The sequence below is a fragment of the Pecten maximus genome, chromosome 4 (genome assembly GCF_902652985.1).
Source record: "Pecten maximus chromosome 4, xPecMax1.1, whole genome shotgun sequence".
In the NCBI taxonomy this organism is placed as follows: Eukaryota; Metazoa; Mollusca; class Bivalvia; order Pectinida; family Pectinidae; genus Pecten; species Pecten maximus.
The window spans coordinates 37,619,581-37,641,963 of NC_047018.1; the positions used below are offsets into that span (position 1 = coordinate 37,619,581).

The 22,383-nt window shown below is 37.6% G+C and overlaps 1 protein-coding gene across 3 annotated transcripts in view; it reads right to left on the reverse strand.

Moving 5' to 3' along the window:
- The window catches only part of LOC117326006 (dystrobrevin beta-like), a 141,490-nt gene that overhangs the window by 92,450 nt on the left and 26,657 nt on the right, over window positions 1–22,383 (reverse strand). For 2 of the 3 annotated variants that reach the window (XM_033882560.1, XM_033882559.1), the window contains exon 1: window positions 13,298–14,145. The exons of the other annotated variant lie outside the window; for it this stretch is intronic. In XM_033882560.1, coding sequence (XP_033738451.1) covers window positions 13,298–13,373 — 76 coding nt within the window. In that variant the 5' untranslated portion in view covers window positions 13,374–14,145. Of the gene's footprint in view, window positions 1–13,297; window positions 14,146–22,383 lie in introns of those variants that run through there. 3 annotated transcript variants of the gene reach the window in all.

Genomic DNA, 22,383 nt, shown 5'->3' on the forward strand with positions numbered 1-22,383 from the left:
AAGATCTGGCAATATTTTCATATCAAAGTCACCTTATACACACTATGTGATACAGTCATCAATCTTTAATTTTCTTCTACAGACAAAATTGATTTTTTTTTTCGGTAAGATATATAAATGTATTGATTTTACAGTTAGATATTCTGTTAACCGTATAAGTGGTTTAGACTTTGATGCAAGTAAACGTAAATCAACCTTGTCTTAAGGTTCATAAAGGATTCTTAACTAATGGTTTGGTTTATTTTGTTTAACGTCGTATTAACAGCCAGGGTCATTTTAGGCTGTGCCAGGTTTTGGAGGTGGAGGAAAGCCTGAGTAACTGGAGGAAAACAACTGGTCTACGGTCAGTACCTGCCAACTGCCCCACGTAGGTTTCGAACTCGCAACCCAGAGGTGGAGGGCTAGTGATAAAGTGTCGGGACACCTTAACCACTCAGCCACCGCAGCCCCCTCTAAACTCAAACACAAAGGATATACAAATAACTTTTATGTAAAGTTTATTTCAATAATCCAGTAACATTCTCAGAAAAAATTCCTCATTAATAGCAATGTTGAAATGAGATGAAAAACATGATTATACACCAGGGGATCCTACTCGAGTTCCCAGGAAAACATATCAAATTGATACAAATTAGTTTTAGTGCAGCAAAGCGAAATCTCATGAAATTACAATTAAGCGTCTGTTGACACTATCATGTGACTAAGTTGCAGGGAAACCTGCACTACATCTTGTAATGGGAGCTGTACTAGCACAGGAACCTGAGATGTTGTTTCAGTGTAGGTATATTTTTACTGTTTTATGAAAGAACAGGAAAATACACTTTCCTTCTGATTGCTCCCACATGAATTGAACCCAGGTCTAAAGCGTCTATCTCCTGAGCCAAAGAAGAATGACTGAGACAAGCTACACCGACTCGTTCCTTTTACACAACATTGAAGGTTGCAAAGACCCGTGTGTAAACAAAGAGTGACAAAGATATAAAGACTCTCAAACATTTCAGAAAATCAATGATGATCCCAGTGTGTTACATTTGGCCTACTTATGTGTTTTACTTATGTGTTTTATTCATTTGTATCAATTTCTTTTGTGTGATCATACTGACAAAATGAAATGGAAAATTAGCAAAAAAATTGCCAATTTACACCTTTATTGGATTAAATATTCATTTCTAATATTCTACAAGTATATCCTTCACCTGGATATGGTAGTAAATATGGGGAAAACACTACATTTCTGAAGAAGGATTTTGAAGAATTTGCTTTATTTCCCATATTTGGCCACACCCCTCAGGCCTGGAGGGCCAGGACCCACTGTTTATACAAAATTGGTTCCCTTTCAGACTAAGGATGGCCCAAATCATTCCATTCAAACAGGAAAAGAAGGATTTTAGCCAATTTGGTGCATATTTCCTCTGTTTGGCCCCATCCTCAGGCCCCTAGGGACCAAGACCACCATTTATATAGAATTAGTTCCCCTTCACCCAAGGATGCTTCAGATCAAATGTGGACAGAATCCTTTCATTCATACAGAAGAAGGATTTTAGCCAATTTGGTAAATATTTCCCCTGTTTGGCCCAGCTACTAGAACGCCACGACCACCATTTATACAAAACTGGTTCTGCTTCAGCCAAATATTGGTGAATAAATCACACAGATTTTTATGGTAGAACAGATTTAACAAATAAATGTTTAAGTACATAAAATAGAAATAAGCAGTATCAATTTAAATCTAAATACTAGTAACAATTCACATTTTAATACTACCACTGTCAAACATTATGATTTTGTTGATAAATTCAAGCTGACACTTTTACTGAAACCCAGCAAAGATTATATAATTATTTTTCAAAATTCTTGAAAAACCACCACCAGCCCATATAAACCCACCCTGTGACATTACATTACCACCTACCCTAGTTTTAATCACCATCTTGGAGTTGGCCCAGAAATTAGTCATAACTTAACACAACCATTCCCTCACATACACAAAATTTTGTCTTGAAGATTTTAATATGTGTTCCTGGTAATTTTCCCTGCTCATAAGATAACAGTTCAAGGAGGAATTATAATTCTGTTGAAGTGTGAACTATTGCAAGAATGCCTGTCAGCTCACCAAGGCATAACAGGTCCTTCATCCTTAGCTAAACCCCTCCAACATCCATTAGAAAATTCCAGCTTCTTTCTTCAACAACCAAAACAAAGTTGTACTCAGGTGGCAACTTAATTACATCCTCTATATATATACACCTGTACTCAGGTGATGACATCAAGCCTCTATATATACACCTGTACTCAGGTAATGACATCAAGCCTCTATATACACCTGTACTCAGGTGATGACATCAAGTCTCTATATACACCTGTACTCAGGTGATGACATCAAGTCTCTATATACACCTGTCTCAGGTGATGACATCAAGTCTCTATATATATATACCTGTACTCAGGTAATGACATCAAGCCTCTATATACACCTGTACTCAGGTGATGACATCAAGCCTCTATATACACCTGTACTCAGGTGATGACATCAAGTCTCTATATACACCTGTACTCAGGTGATGACATCAAGTCTCTATATACACCTGTACTCAGGTGATGACATCAAACCTCTATATACACCTGTACTCAAGTGATGACATCAAGTCTCTATAAACACCTGTACTCAGGTGATGACATCAAGCCTCTATATACACCTGTACTCAGGTGATGACATCAAGTCTCTATATACACCTGTACTCAGGTGATGACATCAGGTCTCTATAAACACCTGTACTCAGGTGATGACATCAAGTCTCTATATACACCTGTACTTAGGTGATGACATCAAGTCTCTATATACACCTGTACTCAGGTGATGACATCAAGTCTCTATATATACCTGTACACAGGTGATGACATCAAGTCTCTATAAACACCTGTACTCAGGTGATGACATCAAGTCTCTATATACACCTGTACTCAGGTGATGACATCAGGTCTCTATAAACACCTGTACTAAGGTGATGACATCAAGTCTCTATATACACCTGTACTCAGGTGATGACATCAAGCCTCTATATATACCTGTACACAGGTGATGACATCAAGTCTCTATATACACCTGTACACAGGTGATGACATCAAGCCTCTATATACACCTGTACACAGGTGATGACATCAAGCCTCTATATACACCTGTACTCAGGTGATGACATCAAGTCTCTATATACACCTGTACTCAGGTGATGACATCAAGTCTCTATATATACCTGTACTCAGGTGATGACATCAAGCCTCTATATACACCTGTACTCAGGTGATAACATCAGGTCTCTATAAACACCTGTACTCAGGTGATGACATCAAGTCTCTATAAACACCTGTACTAAGGTGATGACATCAAGTCTCTATAAACACCTGTACTCAGGTGATGACATCAACTCTCTTTATACACCTGTACTCAGGTGATGACATCAAGCCTCTATATACACCTGTACTCAGGTGATGACATCAAGCCTCTATATACACCTGTACTAAGGTGATGACATCAGGTCTCTATAAACACCTGTACTCAGGTGATGACATCAGGTCTCTATAAACACCTGTACTCAGGTGATGACATCAAGCCTCTATATATACCTGTACTCAGGTGATGACATCAAGTCTCTATATACACCTGTACTAAGGTGATGACATCAAGTCTCTATATACACCTGTACTCAGGTGATGACATCAAGTCTCTATAAACACCTGTACTCAGGTGATGACATCAAGCCTCTATATACACCTGTACTCAGGTGATGACATCAAGTCTCTATATACACCTGTACTCAGGTGATGACATCAAGCCTCTATATACACCTGTACTCAGGTGATGACATCAAGTCTCTATATACACCTGTACTCAGGTGATGACATCAAGCCTCTATATACACCTGTACTCAGGTGATGACATCAAGTCTCTATAAACACCTGTACTCAAGTGATGACATCAAATCTCTACATACACCTGTACTCAGGTGATGACATCAAGTCTCTATATACACCTGTACTCAGGTGATGACATCAAGTCTCTATATACACCTGTACTCAAGTGATGACATCAAATCTCTACATACACCTGTACTCAGGTGATGACATCAAGTCTCTATATACACCTGTACTCAGGTGATGACATCAAGTCTCTATAAACACCTGTACTCAGGTGATGACATAAAGCCTCTTTATACACCTGTACTCAGGTGATGACATCAAGCCTCTATATATATATACCTGTACTCAGGTGATGACATCAAGTCTCTATATACACCTGTACTCAGGTGATGACATAAAGCCTCTTTATACACCTGTACTCAGGTGATGACATCAAGTCTCTATAAACACCTGTACTCAGGTGATGACATCAAGTCTCTATATACACCTGTACTCAGGTGATGACATCAAGTCTCTCTATATATATATATACCTGTACTCAAGTGATGACATCAAGTCTCTATATACACCTGTACTCAGGTGATGACATAAAGCCTCTTTATACACCTGTACTCAGGTGATGACATCAAGTCTCTATATACACCTGTACTAAGGTGATGACATCAAGCCTCTATATACACCTGTACTCAGGTGATGACATCAAGCCTCTATATACACCTGTACTAAGGTGATGACATCAAGCCTCTATATACACCTTTACTCAGGTGATGACATCAATGCTCTATATACATATGTACTCAGGTGATGACATCAAGCCTCTATATACACCTGTACTCAGGTGATGACATCAAGCCTCTTTATACACCTTTACTCAGGTGATGACATCAATGCTCTATATACATCTGTACTCAGGTGATGACATCAAGCCTCTATATACACCTGTACTCAGGTGATGACATCAACTCTCTATATACACCTGTACTCAGGTGATGACATCAACTCTCTATATACACCTGTACTCAGGTGATGACATCAAGTCTCTACATACACCTGTACTCAGGTGATGACATCAAGTCTCTACATACACCTGTACTCAGGTGATGACATCAAGTCTCTATAAACACCTGTACTCAGGTGATGACATCAAGCCTCTATATACACCTGTACTCAGGTGATGACATCAAATCTCTACATACACCTGTACTCAGGTGATGACATCAAGTCTCTACATACACCTGTACTCAGGTGATGACATCAAGTCTCTATATACACCTGTACTCAGGTGATGACATCAAGCCTCTATATATATATACCTGTACTCAGGTGATGACATCAAGTCTCTATATACACCTGTACTCAGGTGATGACATCAAGCCTCTTTATACACCTGTACTCAGGTGATGACATCAATGCTCTATATACACCTGTACTCAGGTGATGACATCAAGCCTCTATATACACCTGTACTCAGGTGATGACATCAAGCCTCTTTATACACCTGTACTCAGGTGATGACATCAAGTCTCTATATACACCTGTACTCAGGTGATGACATCAATGCTCTATATACACCTGTACTCAGGTGATGACATCAAGCCTCTATATACACCTGTACTCAGGTGATGACATCAAGTCTCTATATACACCTGTACTCAGGTGATGACATCAAGTCTCTACATACACCTGTACTCAGGTGATGACATCAAGTCTCTATATACACCTGTACTCAGGTGATGACATCAAGTCTCTATATACACCTGTACTCAGGTGATGACATCAAGTCTCTATAAACACCTGTACTCAGGTGATGACATCAAGCCTCTATATACACCTGTACTCAGGTGATGACATCAAGTCTCTACATACACCTGTACTCAAGTGATGACATCAAGTCTCTATAAACACCTGTACTCAGGTGATGACATCAAGCCTCTATAAACACCTGTACTCAGGTGATGACATCAAGCCTCTATATACACCTGTACTCAGGTGATGACATCAAGCCTCTATATATATATACCTGTACTCAGGTGATGACATCAGGTCTCTATAAACACCTGTACTCAGGTGATGACATCAAGTCTCTACATACACCTGTACTCAGGTGATGACATCAAGTCTCTATATACACCTGTACTCAGGTGATGACATCAACTCTCTATATACACCTGTACTCAGGTGATGACATCAAGTCTCTACATACACCTGTACTCAGGTGATGACATCAAGTCTCTATATACACCTGTACTCAGGTGATGACATCAAGTCTCTATATATATATACACCTGTACTCAGGTGATGACATCAAGCCTCTATATACACCTGTACTCAGGTGATGACATCAAGCCTCTATATACACCTGTACTCAGGTGATGACATCAACTCTCTATATACACCTGTACTCAGGTGATGACATCAAGTCTCTACATACACCTGTACTCAGGTGATGACATCAAGTCTCTATATACACCTGTACTCAGGTGATGACATCAAGTCTCTATATATATATACACCTGTACTCAGGTGATGACATCAAGCCTCTATATACACCTGTACTCAGGTGATGACATCAAGTCTCTATAAACACCTGTACTCAGGTGATGACATCAAGTCTCTATATATATATACACCTGTACTCAGGTGATGACATAAAGCCTCTTTATACACCTGTACTCAGGTGATGACATCAAGTCTCTATAAACACCTGTACTCAGGTGATGACATCAAGTCTCTATATACACCTGTACTCAGGTGATGACATCAAGTCTCTATAAACACCTGTACTCAGGTGATGACATCAAGTCTCTATATATATATACCTGTACTCAGGTGATGACATCAAGCCTCTATATATATATACCTGTACTCAGGTGATAACATCAAGTCTCTATATACACCTGTACTCAGGTGATGACATCAAGCCTCTTTATACACCTGTACTCAGGTGATGACATCAATGCTCTATATACACCTGTACTTAGGTGATGACATCAAGCCTCTATATACACCTGTACTCAGGTGATGACATCAACTCTCTATATACACCTGTACTCAGGTGATGACATCAACTCTCTATATACACCTGTACTCAGGTGATGACATCAAGTCTCTACATACACCTGTACTCAGGTGATGACATCAAGTCTCTACATACACCTGTACTCAAGTGATGACATCAAGCCTCTATATACACCTGTACTCAGGTGATGACATCAACTCTCTATATACACCTGTACTCAGGTGATGACATCAACTCTCTATATACACCTGTACTCAGGTGATGACATCAAGTCTCTACATACACCTGTACTCAGGTGATGACATCAACTCTCTATATACACCTGTACTCAGGTGATGACATCAAGCCTCTATATACACCTGTACTCAGGTGATGACATCAACTCTCTATATACACCTGTACTCAGGTGATGACATCAAGTCTCTATATACACCTGTACTCAGGTGATGACATCAAGTCTCTACATACACCTGTACTCAGGTGATGACATCAAGTCTCTATAAACACCTGTACTCAGGTGATGACATCAAGTCTCTATAAACACCTGTACTCAGGTGATGACATCAAGCCTCTATATACACCTGTACTCAGGTGATGACATCAAACCTCTATAAACACCTGTACTCAGGTGATGACATCAAGTCTCTATATACACCTGTACTCAGGTGATGACATCAAGCCTCTATATATATATACCTGTACTCAGGTGATGACATCAAGCCTCTATATATATATACCTGTACTCAGGTGATGACATCAAGCCTCTATATATATATACCTGTACTCAGGTGATGACATCAAGTCTCTATATACACCTGTACTCAGGTGATGACATCAAGTCTCTATATACACCTGTACTCAGGTGATGACATCAAGCCTCTATATATATACACCTGTACTCAGGTGATGACATCAAGCCTCTATATATATATACCTGTACTCAGGTGATGACATCAAGCCTCTATATATATATACCTGTACTCAGGTGATGACATCAAGTCTCTATATACACCTGTACTCAGGTGATGACATCAAGCCTCTTTATACACCTGTACTCAGGTGATGACATCAATGCTCTATATACACCTGTACTCAGGTGATGACATCAAGCCTCTATATACACCTGTACTCAAGTGATGACATCAAGTCTCTACATACACCTGTACTCAAGTGATGACATCAAGTCTCTATAAACACCTGTACTCAGGTGATGACATCAAGCCTCTATATACACCTGTACTCAGGTGATGACATCAAGCCTCTATATACACCTGTACTCAGGTGATGACATCAGGTCTCTATAAACACCTGTACTCAGGTGATGACATCAAGTCTCTATATATATATACCTGTACTCAGGTGATGACATCAAGTCTCTATATACACCTGTACTCAAGTGATGACATCAAGTCTCTATAAACACCTGTACTCAGGTGATGACATCAAGCCTCTATATACACCTGTACTCAGGTGATGACATCAAGCCTCTATATACACCTGTACTCAGGTGATGACATCAAGTCTCTATATATATATACCTGTACTCAGGTGATGACATCAAGCCTCTATATATATATACCTGTACTCAGGTGATAACATCAAGTCTCTATATACACCTGTACTCAGGTGATGACATCAATGCTCTATAAACACCTGTACTCAGGTGATGACATCAAGCCTCTATATACACCTGTACTCAGGTGATGACATCAACTCTCTATATACACCTGTACTCAGGTGATGACATCAACTCTCTATATACACCTGTACTCAGGTGATGACATCAAGCCTCTATATACACCTGTACTCAGGTGATGACATCAAGTCTCTACATACACCTGTACTCAGGTGATGACATCAAGTCTCTACATACACCTGTACTCAAGTGATGACATCAAGTCTCTATAAACACCTGTACTCAGGTGATGACATCAAGCCTCTATATACACCTGTACTCAGGTGATGACATCAAGTCTCTATATACACCTGTACTCAGGTGATGACATCAAGTCTCTATAAACACCTGTACTCAGGTGATGACATCAAGTCTCTATATATACCTGTACTCAGGTGATGACATCAAGTCTCTATATACACCTGTACTCAGGTGATGACATCAACTCTCTATATACACCTGTACTCAGGTGATGACATCAAGTCTCTATATACACCTGTACTCAGGTGATGACATCAACTCTCTATATACACCTGTACTCAGGTGATGACATCAACTCTCTATATACACCTGTACTCAGGTGATGACATCAAGTCTCTACATACACCTGTACTAAGGTGATGACATCAAGTCTCTACATACACCTGTACTCAGGTGATGACATCAAGTCTCTATAAACACCTGTACTCAGGTGATGACATCAAGCCTCTATATACACCTGTACTCAGGTGATGACATCAAGCCTCTATAAACACCTGTACTCAGGTGATGACATCAAGTCTCTATAAACACCTGTACTCAGGTGATGACATCAAGTCTCTATAAACACCTGTACTCAGGTGATGACATCAAGCCTCTATATACACCTGTACTCAGGTGATGACATCAAGTCTCTATATACACCTGTACTCAGGTGATGACATCAAGCCTCTATATATATATACCTGTACTCAGGTGATGACATCAAGCCTCTATATATATATACCTGTACTCAGGTGATGACATCAAGTCTCTATATACACCTGTACTCGGGTGATGACATCAAGCCTCTTTATACACCTGTACTCAGGTGATGACATCAATGCTCTATATACACCTGTACTCAGGTGATGACATCAAGCCTCTATATACACCTGTACTCAGGTGATGACATCAAGTCTCTATATACACCTGTACTCAGGTGATGACATCAAGTCTCTATAAACACCTGTACTCAGGTGATGACATCAAGTCTCTATATACACCTGTACTCAGGTGATGACATCAAGTCTCTATAAACACCTGTACTCAGGTGATGACATCAAGTCTCTATATACACCTGTACTCAGGTGATGACATCAAGTCTCTATATACACCTGTACTCAGGTGATGACATCAAGCCTCTTTATACACCTGTACTCAGGTGATGACATCAAGCCTCTATATACACCTGTACTCAGGTGGTGACATCAAGTCTCTATAAACACCTGTACTCAGGTGATGACATCAAGTCTCTATATACACCTGTACTCAGGTGATGACATCAAGTCTCTATATACACCTGTACTCAGGTGATGACATCAGGCCTCTTTATACACCTGTACTCAGGTGATGATATCAAGCCTCTATATACACCTGTACTCAGGTGATGATATCAAGCCTCTTTATACACCTGTACTCAGGTGATGATATCAAGCCTCTATAAACATCTGTACTCAGGTGATGACATCAAGTCTCTATATACACCTGTACTCAGGTGATGACATCAAGTCTCTATATACACCTGTACTCAGGTGATGACATCAAGCCTCTATATACACCTGTACTCAGGTGATGACATCAAGTCTCTATATATACCTGTACTCAGGTGATGACATCAAGCCTCTATATACACCTGTACACAGGTGATGACATCAAGCCTCTATAAACACCTGTACACAGGTGATGGCTTGGGTCATTTGTCTCTGTCAGAAATACTTTGCTGAGCAGCTTAAGTTAATACCTCTATCATCACAATGGCTACAAAAGTATTTGTTTATGGGAATACAATAGCTGACATTTCATCAGTCAGTATTACTGTACATGAACTATACAAGTACATTAATATTATATACGAATGTAGACTAGCAAACAATTATCAACCATGATGTATCAAATGTCAAATAAAGCAAGCCATCAAAAGGTACCTTAAAATTCCTGTCCATTTGTCAGAGAACGACATCAAATTGATGTATAAACTATTCAACATTGTGGTGACATGTTCTGTCACATTTCTGTTATTGGTGTCAATATGTCCTCAATACAGTAGTAGTATATAGGGTAGATCTGCTGTAATCAATATGTCCACAATACGGTAGTAGTATATAGGGTAGATCTGCTGTAAGCTGTATACATGACAAGGTTACTAGGATATACGTAGATACTGCTGTAATCTGTACACATGACAAGGTTACTAGGGTAGATACTGCTGTAATCTGTACACATGACAAGGTTACTAGGGTAGAGACTGCTGTAATCTGTACACATGACAAGGATACTAGGGTAGATACTGCTGTAATCTGTACACATGACAAGGTTACTAGGGTAGATACTGCTGTAATCTGTACACATGACAAGGTTACTAGGGTAGATACTGCTGTAATATGTACACATGACAAGGTTACTAGGGTAGATACTGCTGTAATCTGTACACATGACAAGGTTACTAGAGTAGATACTGCTGTAATCTGTACACGTGACAAGGTTACTAGGGTAGATACTGCTGTAATCTGTACACATGACAAGGTTACTAGGGTAGATACTGCTGTAATCTGTACACATGACAAGGTTACTAGGGTAGATACTGCTGTAATATGTACACATGACAAGGTTACTAGGGTAGATATACTGCTGTAATCTGTACACATGACAAGGTTACTAGGGTAGATACTGCTGTAATCTGTACACATGACAAGGTTACTGGGGTAGATATACTGCTGTAATCTGTACACATGACAAGGTTACTAGGGTAGATACTGCTGTAATCTGTACACATGACAAGGTTACTAGGGTAGATATACTGCTGTAATCTGTACACATGACAAGGTTACTAGGGTAGATACTGCTGTAATCTGTACACATGACAAGGTTACTAGGGTATAGATACTGCTGTAATCTGTACACATGACAAGGTTACCAGGGTAGATACTGCTGTAATCTGTACACATGACAAGGTTACGAGGGTAGATCTGCTGTAATCTGTACACATGACAAGGTTACTAGGGTAGATCTGCTGTAATCTGTACACATGACAAGGTTACTGGGGTAGATACTGCTGTAATCTGTACACATGACAAGGTTACTAGGGTATAGATACTGCTGTAATCTGTACACATGACAAGGTTACCAGGGTAGATACTGCTGTAATCTGTACACATGACAAGGTTACTACGGTAGATACTGCTGTAATCTGTACACATGATAAGGTTACTACGGTAGATACTGCTGTAATCTGTACACATGACAAGGTTACTAGGGTAGACACTGCTGTAATCTGTACACATGACAAGGTTACTAGGGTAGATACGACTGTAATCTGTACATATGGCAAGGTTACTAGGGTAGATACTGTTGTAATCTGTACACATGGCAAGGTTACTAGGGTAGATACTGCTGTAATCTGTACACATGACAAGGTTAAGGCTACCAGGGTAACTCAAGGGAAAATATTATTGAAGTTTTATATAAAAGTCAAAATTGCAGATGGAGTTTGGTTTGGTTTGTTAATCGTCCTATTAACAGCCAAGGTCATTTAAGGACATGCCATGTTTTGGAGGTGGAGGAAAGCCGGAGTACCCGGAGAAAAACCACTAGCCTATACATGGTCAGTACCTGGCAACTGCCCCACGTAGGTTTCAAACTCGCAAACCAGAGGTGGAGGGCTAGTGTTAAAGTATCGGGACACCTTAACCACTCGGCCACCGCTGCCCCTTGCAGATAGAGACACTGGTGTTAGGATGCAGGGAAAATATTATAAATGTAGTAGTTTTATATATAAAAGTCAAGATTGTAGATGGAGACACTGGTGCTGTTGTCATTTTTGCACATGTTACTCTTCCATTACAATACAGGGAAAATCTGATATTGTAGTCTAATAAAAATAATGTAGAGATTATAGAGGGAGACACTGGTGTTATTGCTATTTCAGTACATATCACCGTTTTGATTTAGGGGAAATATTGTATCTTTCTAAAAAAAAAAAAAAGAGAGATTTTGGATGGAGACAGGGAGTGTAAATGTTTTATATTCTCCAACATTTAGGTTAGAACGCCCACATAATTGTATGTATAGATTGTAGTGGGGAGAAGTCAGTTTAAGGATGATACATAATGATTCCCTCAAGTCAAGGTAAATCAATACTGAACCCCTGTGTTAACCTACAAATAGCACCGACACCCAACATACAGTACTCTCTATCACAGCCGGAATCAGAAATCATAACGGCATCTTACTGCTAAACTGCTGTTTAACATCCAAATCAAATGCTTGCTCAAGAAAAGAAATATGTACAAGCTGATTTGATTGTAAAACACACATTTCTGGAAGTTTTCTGTCCCAGATGTAAATGACAGGAGTATTAGTATATGAAATCAGTACATTAGGTATATAATGTAGAAACACATGTGTATACTATACTGGATCCTCGTTCCCATATGACCTAATGAACTTACCCTTTTCATTGAGCTCCTTGTTGATGTTATGAATGACAGAAGCAAATTTCTGTTGGTTGTAAGCGAGACACTCCATTTCTGTGGCTTCGTTTGTGTGTAGTAAAACCCACGCTAAAACATCCCTGTGTTATTACAGCCTATACTGGTGGTGTATATATAGCAGAACCCAGCATATGATGGGGAGATCCCTGGGGCAGCAACGTCATGCAGGGAAATCCCAACAGTAGGACACTCACAGAAAGCCAGGTGTTGTGTTGGGAATCACATCCAGATATGTGTAGCACATGTCACTGTGTGTGTCCCGCTCACTGACAGCCCTCAGTCCCCCGCGACACAGCGACACCCAGGTACAACATCCAAGTTTGTATGTGACATAGATGACACAAGTCGGCTCCGTACCTAACACCTACCAGAGACTGTCCATGTCCGTCAATACATTGATCCGGACTGTATCAATCAGACGTATGTACCAGGGCTGGTCGTGTGTAAAGAACAAACAGATCAGCTGGTTATACCCCGAGCCACAGTGGAACCCGTCATGGCTGCAGACCAATGTTATTGTAGGACCAAGCGTGTAAACACTGTCAAGTCAATACAATGTGTGCCAGCGAACTGAAGCAAGCCAACAGAGGACACCCAAATCTTTCATCCATCATAGCTACCACGTTACAGACACAACTACACGTATTATTCCATTGAACAGATCTGCCAAAGTCAGCCCTCTCTGAGCCAGGATGAAGATTTGAACATCCACCTAGGGACAGAGCAATCGGAGCATCCGAGACCTACAGCTTTGGATTATATTTCCACTGTATTTTGGTAACTAATAAGAACGGTGGGGGTTGCATACGTATGCTATTGATCTATTTGGAAGAGACTGGAAATATCGCTATTCTGGTCAGGTGCGAGCCCCTGATGATTCCGACAACAACACACTGGTGATCGGCACTGTACCAAATTGGTCGTGAAAGGTGATTGATTGGCAGCGAACTGCTTATGAATAGGCCTACTATAGAAATCACCTCCATTGTTACAATAGCTTCGTTACAATTATTCTCTAAGTAAATTACACATAATGGCTTATAAACATTTTATGCATATATTCATAGATCAATAGAATCCTAATAATTCTACGTACAATATTGTACAATAGATCGATACAAACAGGATAAAGAACCGATCAATCTTGGAAGATAGTTTTCTGGAAATTTTGCCTCATTAAAGCAAATGTTTACTTATAAATATGCCATTATTTTCTCGGCTTTTTTGATGTGGTATGTTGAGGTGTAAAATGAAAAAGAACCCATTAATTCATGAAACACAACACAACAGTACAATGGGATTACTGATACAGTACAACCAATACCTCCTCTTTATAATATTGATTGGTTCATGGACAGTGAATGTCACTTTGTGAAACTCTTTATTCTTCTTTAATAGCTAGAAAAAAACACATAGCAAAAGCACAATTGGCATTGAGCCATGAAAAATACTTTGCATCACTGATACCGGATTTCCCATCTGTTGTAATGGGTAATGTACTGGTACATTCCTGTCTATATCACCTTTGATTTCTAGTCCCTCCATATTTCTTCTTAAATTATAGCAGTTAAATCCTGTTTAATCCCGACAATTTCCAATCTGAAAACAGTGTTTTTCCATTTTTAATATTTACATTTTCATTAAAAACCCTGTTTATTCTGGTCTGAATTTCTCAATTTATTTCAATTCTTGACTAACTTATTCAAAGGTCATCATTTCTGATAAATGATAACAGTAGTGTAGTACAACAGTGTAATACATCAGTGTAGTACAACAGTGTAATACATCAGTGTAGTACAACAGTGTAGTACAACAGTGTAATACAACAGTGTAATACAACAGTGTAGTACAACAGTGTAGTACAACAGTGTAGTACAACAGTGTAATAAAATAGTGTAGTACAACAGTGTAGTACAACAGTGTAATACAAATAGTACAACAGTGTAGTACAACAGTGTAGTACAACAGTGTAATACAAATAGTACAACAGTGTAGTACAACAGTGTAGTACAATAGTGTAGTACAACAGTGTAGTACAACAGTGTAGTACAATAGTGTAGTACAACAGTGTAGTACAACAGTGTAATACAACAGTGTAATACAACAGTGTAATACAACAGTGTAATACAACAGTGTAGTACAACAGTATAGTACAACAGTGTAGTACAACAGTGTAGTGCAACAGTGTAGTACAACAATGTTATACAACAGTGTAGTACAACAGTGGAATACAACAGTATAGTACAACAGTGTAGTACAACAGTATAGTACAATAGTGTAATACAACAGTGTAATACAATTGTGTAGTACAATAGTTAATACAACAGTGTAGTACAACAGTGTAGTACAACAGTGTAGTACAACAGTGTAATACAACAGTGTAGTACAACAGTATAGTACAACAGTGTAATACAACAGTGTAGTACAACAGTGTAGTACAACAGTGTAGTACAATAGTTAATACAACAGTGTAGTACAACAGTGTAATACAACAGTGTAGTACAACAGTGTAATACAACAGTGTAGTACAACAGTGTAGTACAACAGTGTAATACAACAGTGTTATACAACAGTGTAGTACAACAGTGTAGTACAACAGTGTAGTACAAACAGTGTAATACAACAGTGTAATACAATAGTGTAGTACAACAGTGTAGTACAACAGTGTAATACAATAGTGTAATACAATAGTGTAGTACAACAGTGTAGTACAACAGTGTAATACAATAGTGTAATACAAATAGTGTAAATAGTGTACAACAGTGTAATACAATAGTGTAATACAATAGTGTAGTACAACAGTGTAATACAATAGTGTAATACAATAGTGTAGTACAACAGTGTAGTACAACAGTGTAATAAAACAGTGTAGTACAACAGTGTAGTACAATAGTGTAGTACAACAGTGTAGTACAACAGTGTAATACAACAGTGTAGTACAACAGTGTAGTACAACAGTGTAATACAACAGTGTAGTACAACAGTGTAGTACAACAGTGTAGTACAACAGTGTAGTACAACAGTATAGTACAAGAATGTAGTACAACAGTGTAGTACAACAGTATAGTACAAGAATGTAGTACAACAGTGTAGTTCAACAGTGTAGTACAACATTGTAGTACAACTCCGTAAAATAACAGTGTAATACAAAAATGTAGTATAATAGTGTAGTACAAGAATGTAGTACAATAGTGTAGTACAACAATGTAGTACAATAGTGTATAACAAATAGTACAAAAGTGTAGTACTACAGTGAAGTACAACAGTGTAGTACAATACTTTATTACAACAGTGTGGTACAATAGTTTAGTATAACAGTGTAATACAATAGTAAAGTACAATAGTGTAAAACAACAGTGTAGTACAACAGTAGTACAAGAATGTAGTACAATAGTGTAGTACAATAGTGTAGTACAACAGTGTAATACAACAGTGTTATACAACAGTGTAGTACAACAGTGTAGTACAACAGTGTAATACAACAGTGTTATACAACAGTGTAGTACAATAGTGTAATACAACATTGTTATACAACAGTGTAGTACAATAGTGTAGTACAATAGTGTAGTACAACAGTGTAATACAACAGTGTAATACAACAGTGTAGTACAAAAGTGTAGTACAAATAGTACAACATTGTAGTACAATAGTGTAATACAACAGTGTTATCCAACAGTGTAGTACAATAGTATAGTACAAATAGTACAACATTGTAGTACAACAGTGTAGTACAATAGTGTTATACAACAGTGTTATACAACAGTGTTATACAACAGTGTAGTACAATAGTGTAGTACAACAGTGTAATACAATAGTGTAGTACAATAGTGTTATACAATAGTGCAGTACAACAGCATAGTACAATAGTGTGGTATAAGTGCAGTACAACAATGTATTGCAATAGTGTAGTATAATAGTGTAATTGTTCCTTTCATGAAAACCAGCTGGGCTTCAAAGATGGCCATAATGTCACATCATTGTTCTTCATCGTGACACTTTAATCAAATCTTGAGGCTTCATCACAAAGCTAGCCATGCAATAAAGTCACAGAAAATGAGTTTAATAGCATGGGATAAACCAGCATTACACCACATCACTTTGTCTCCTACCTACGGGTACAACAATGTAGTCTGTTACAACATCATTGTTTCCAGAGATAACATACCTATTACAACACTGGAAGATGTCAGATTGCTCAGCCGTTTTGTCAGGTCATACATCCATGTCATTAACATCCTAAGATACGTGTAACAACACTGTTGTGACGTCGTAAATAAATGGTGTCATGATGACGTCACGATTGGTTTTTAAGTGAAAAACTTAACATTCAATTCAAAATCACTCAGGAAAATAGTTTTCACTCTTTACTAATATATATGAGTTAAGTGATAAACAGAATCTTACACTCATGTTAAAGCAATAGGAATTCATCTATATCGTCAAATAATTTATTAAATCACTCACTTTTAAGTCAAAAAGGCTTGTGACATACATGTATCTAATTATTGGATGTTTAAATAAATTCCAGATTGCATTGTACATTGACACTTAAGTAAGATAATTTGTATCTACAGCAAAGTACTTATATGAAAGTATAACTAGGAGAATATCTTTAATTGAACTACCCGGGTATTTCTATAGACAGATATTTCATAATTAACCATTTCTGATGGAGGATTTCTTATAACATTTTTATATAAAAATTCTTATATCTAACATTTTCATATAAAAATTGTTATATCTAACATTTTGATATAAAATTTTATATTGAACAACATGATATTTCCTGAGGAGTCACGTAGCAGATATTTTGTATTACATGCAAATGTCATACTGTGTAACAAAGCCTGTAGGAGTTATCTCCCTTCAAATGCCTTGTCTACAGTGAGATGATTGCTTCAGGTTCTAATGCATCGATATCCCTCAAAATAATGAAATAACACCTCCCCTCTCGCTCTCCCTTAGTTTACTGTGACTTCAATTTGCAGCAATACCATAACCAACAATATCTCTAAAAAACATATGTTTGAATTTTTGTTATTACTTTTTTTCCACAAATATCTAAATAGCTTAATCCAGTCATAAAACACATTTTTTTAAACAATAGATAATTTTAGTTGAGGGTCCAAATGAAAGTCTTTCCATGTAGTGAAAATAATTACTTCTTGGATAGAAATCTAATTTGTTTTGACCTGCTAGATATCGTAGAAAGTAAATCATCACTGATGCCCCATGGCCGACTGTTACTGTTGTACAGTAATCAGACAAATCATTTGGTTTACACATCCTTAAGGTACTGTCTGGCCCCGCGGATAAGGTACAATATTTATCTCCTATAGTACTCCACACACTAATAACAACACTAAATCATACTGGTAAAACTTTAAAGTACTAATGAAATCCACACTGGTCATACACTAAGAGTACATGTGACCTCTGAGCCTATCATTCTGAACCCTATGTATATAGCCTCTCTAAGTACTGTGCCCACAGAATCTACCGTTCATACCACAAATTGTGATCTATTCAACCAATTTAAAACCTTCTAAAATTGAAAGTATTTAAAAAAAAAAATAATTTCAGAAAAAAAAATTGACTTACGGTATATGAATTTTCGAGCATGTACGTCTTTCAGTATCAAAAGAAAAGTTCATGGATAATCAATATTATATCAAACTTAATTTTTTTTACCAAACACCAAATTTGTATAGACTACATTCTTTACATAAAACAAACAATGACTTTCAATTGTGTTGGTTTTTTGTTTTTTGTTTTGTTTTGGTCAACTTTCACTTCAGATAACCTTATTTCCACTCAGGTTAAACACCACACATATTGTTTTTAAGCATGGAGGATAAATTTTCAATCGATTGACTTCAATCAATTTTTATTGTCAATTTCAAGACATAAAAACAAACCATTAGGTCCAAACGGCAATTTACATCAAATTTTTAGTTTCCACATGGCCCTGGACAGCAATTTACATCCAGTGTTTGGTTTCCACCTGGCCCCTCTCAGTCTATCACCATGGCCAGTATCAGTCTGTCATCACCTCCCCACAGTACTGCCTTGAGATAGCTCAGTCAAGGTACAGCAGACAAAATCTGAGCTATCTCAGGCCACTGGAGTTTCAATATGAATCATTGACTTAAGGAAAATCATTAACTTAAAATTGCCAATAGGAATTACTGATAGGCAGGGTCCTTTAACTAAATTATTTCCTTAAATTCAGTAATGTTTTCCTATGAAAAGTTGGTTGCGCAGTTAAGGGACATTAACGAATGTTGATTAAATTGGGCCATAAGGATCCGGGTAGCTCAGTTAGCAGTAATTTAAGGTGCAACAAACAAGGTGTTGGCAATACTTTATTTTGGTCATTAGAACTACTGTGTATTATATTCCATAATCAATTTTATTATGGTAAGTATATGTAAGATATCCTATACCAATCTAAGTAAGAACTTGAGTTATCACATGGAATTTTTTTCTTCTATTTTCAGTAACAGTGACCTTGACCCTTGACCTTCGGAGCTGGAAAGCTATCCCAAGCAAGCACTCTTGGTAAGGAAGATCTGCATGAAGTTTGAGGTTGATCGCAAGGAAACCTCTGTGCAAGCGATGACAAAAAATGAGGAGTCTAAGAATGTAAATGTTTAACTATATAAGTATTGCATACTTAAAGTCAATGCGACCTCACCCTGATAGTTTGACCTTGACCAATTTCAGAATGCTTGCATTGTCACACATACATGTATATATAAGATATCCCAGGGGGATCTTGGCACCAACTAATGAAATTCTTTATTGGTTCTATGTTAGATTGATCTTTTTTCTTCTAACCTGTTTTCCTCGTATTTACTTCCTGACATATTTAACATATTAACAATAATTTACCATACTTTTCAGTCCCAGTATTGACCATGAATGGTTAGGACAAAGACAATTCAGAAATGGTGGTCATAATCTAAATCTGTCAAAATAACACCCCAGTAGATGACCATCTGTCAGCCATTTTGTTTTCCGATCAGTCTCAAAATCTAACACGCAAAACTTTTTTAAAAGGACCAAGGGGTACCTACATAAGAATTTAGAGAAAGATTCATTAAGTATATTCTGATAAATATAGTGAAGACATAACAAACTTCAACCATCAAAATTCAAAATGGCCACCATTTATTTTTCCAAATCTGCCTCAAAAGTTAACAAGCACAACTAGGTACCAAAAGGGATTTACATGTCAAATTTGAGAAGGATCCATAGTGTATTTTCATAGAAATAACGGTAAGAATTACAGATGGCCAGAGACGGACAAACAAACAGAGGAACCACAGACCAAACACCCAACATCTTCTGATATGTGAATAAAGATTGCAGAAGACAAGACTACTCGTTACGAACATCAAGAAAGATTTTCTAGCATCCCTTGAGATATATTTCAGATAAAATATATGATCATAGTCACTAAGGAGAAGAAATAAAATAATGTTATACTCCCTTTGATGATGCTCTTGTACGAGGCTCACTAGAAACATCCTTGTAAGTCACCCTAGTCTTTAAAATACCACAACAACATAAAAATACTAAGTACAAATGTTTATTGATAGTCTCATGAAGTGTATAACCGAGTTATGTGTTATGAAAAAATCAGAAAAAAAATTATCCTTCCACTTTCTCGACATGATATAATCCATCTTGTTTAAAGTGGAATAGCATTTGCTGTAAATAAATGATAGAATTTTGGTGATAAAAGCCACCCTGGGAATAAAACATTGACTTTCAATAAAACAGACTGCACTAACTCTTATTACATTTGGCCTTGGAACGGGAGTCCTATAGTGTGGATAGGGTAGAGTTCCGCAAAAGTTTATGAAACACAATAACTGAGTGTGGTCATCATACCCAGATATAACTACACATCCATCAGATACTGTAAAAACAGCATCAAAAACCATAACAAGAATTGTCAGAAACATAGCTCGCCCAGTGGGCTGAAATTCAGAATTAGTATTCTAAAAGTAGGTCAAAGGTCACGGCCAAGGTCAGCAAGTCTGAAGTAGAAACCATGAAAAGGTCTTGTCATAAGGAACGCACACGTCATATATACATATGAAAGGCCGATCTCATATGGTTAACATACTGTGACCAAGGTTAAAGAAGTCAAAAGTTAAGGTCAAGGTCAGCAGGCCTGCAAATATAGTACCCTTGAAAATGTCTTGTCACAATTGATCATGAGGAGCACACGTGTCAAATATGAAAGCCCTATATTTCATTTGGAATAACATAATTTGGCCAAGGTTTTAGTTTTTAAAAGTAAGTCAAAGGTTAAGGTCAAGGTCACCAGGTCTAATGAAGTACCAATGGAAGGTCTTTTCACAAGGAACACATATGTAGAATACTTAAGCTGCATCCTCATTAGTATTGAAACAACACTGTTTTATAAAAACTTTAACCAAGCTGTCTTTTACCCAGCGAGCAAAAACATCCTTCTCACATGCATGAGAAGGTTAAATAATATGCAATATATTTAACCAAAACTTGCAATATCTCACAATAGCAACTTCATGATCATCATAGGATAATTTCAATTTCAATTTCAAAAAAATTTATTGACATAAGAGAAAAGACAATAGGATTAGACATCAGGTATCTAAATCTTTTCCTTAGACGTGATAATAATTTTTTTTTAAATCTAAACGCACACTTTGACATCCTGAAATACTAGCTTGTTTAAAACAAGAAATTTTGATGTTGTAAACAAAATCATAATTCTAGATTAAAATGGACAAAATGAGAGTAAAACATGGAAAGAAAAATTAACATGGAAACCATTAGAGTCATCAATAACATAATTATGGGTGTGTTAACTCTCTGCAGTCCTCCACAGCAACATTCCTATGTCCACATACTTCAGTGTTCACATATGGAATGGTCACTGCACAGCATACTTTGAATTTTTGAAGACAGAAAAACTGTGGCTGCCGTACAGCCGCTATAGCAATGATGCACCAACACTGTAGGGCGTCCCTGTGGCAGCCGCAGGTTTT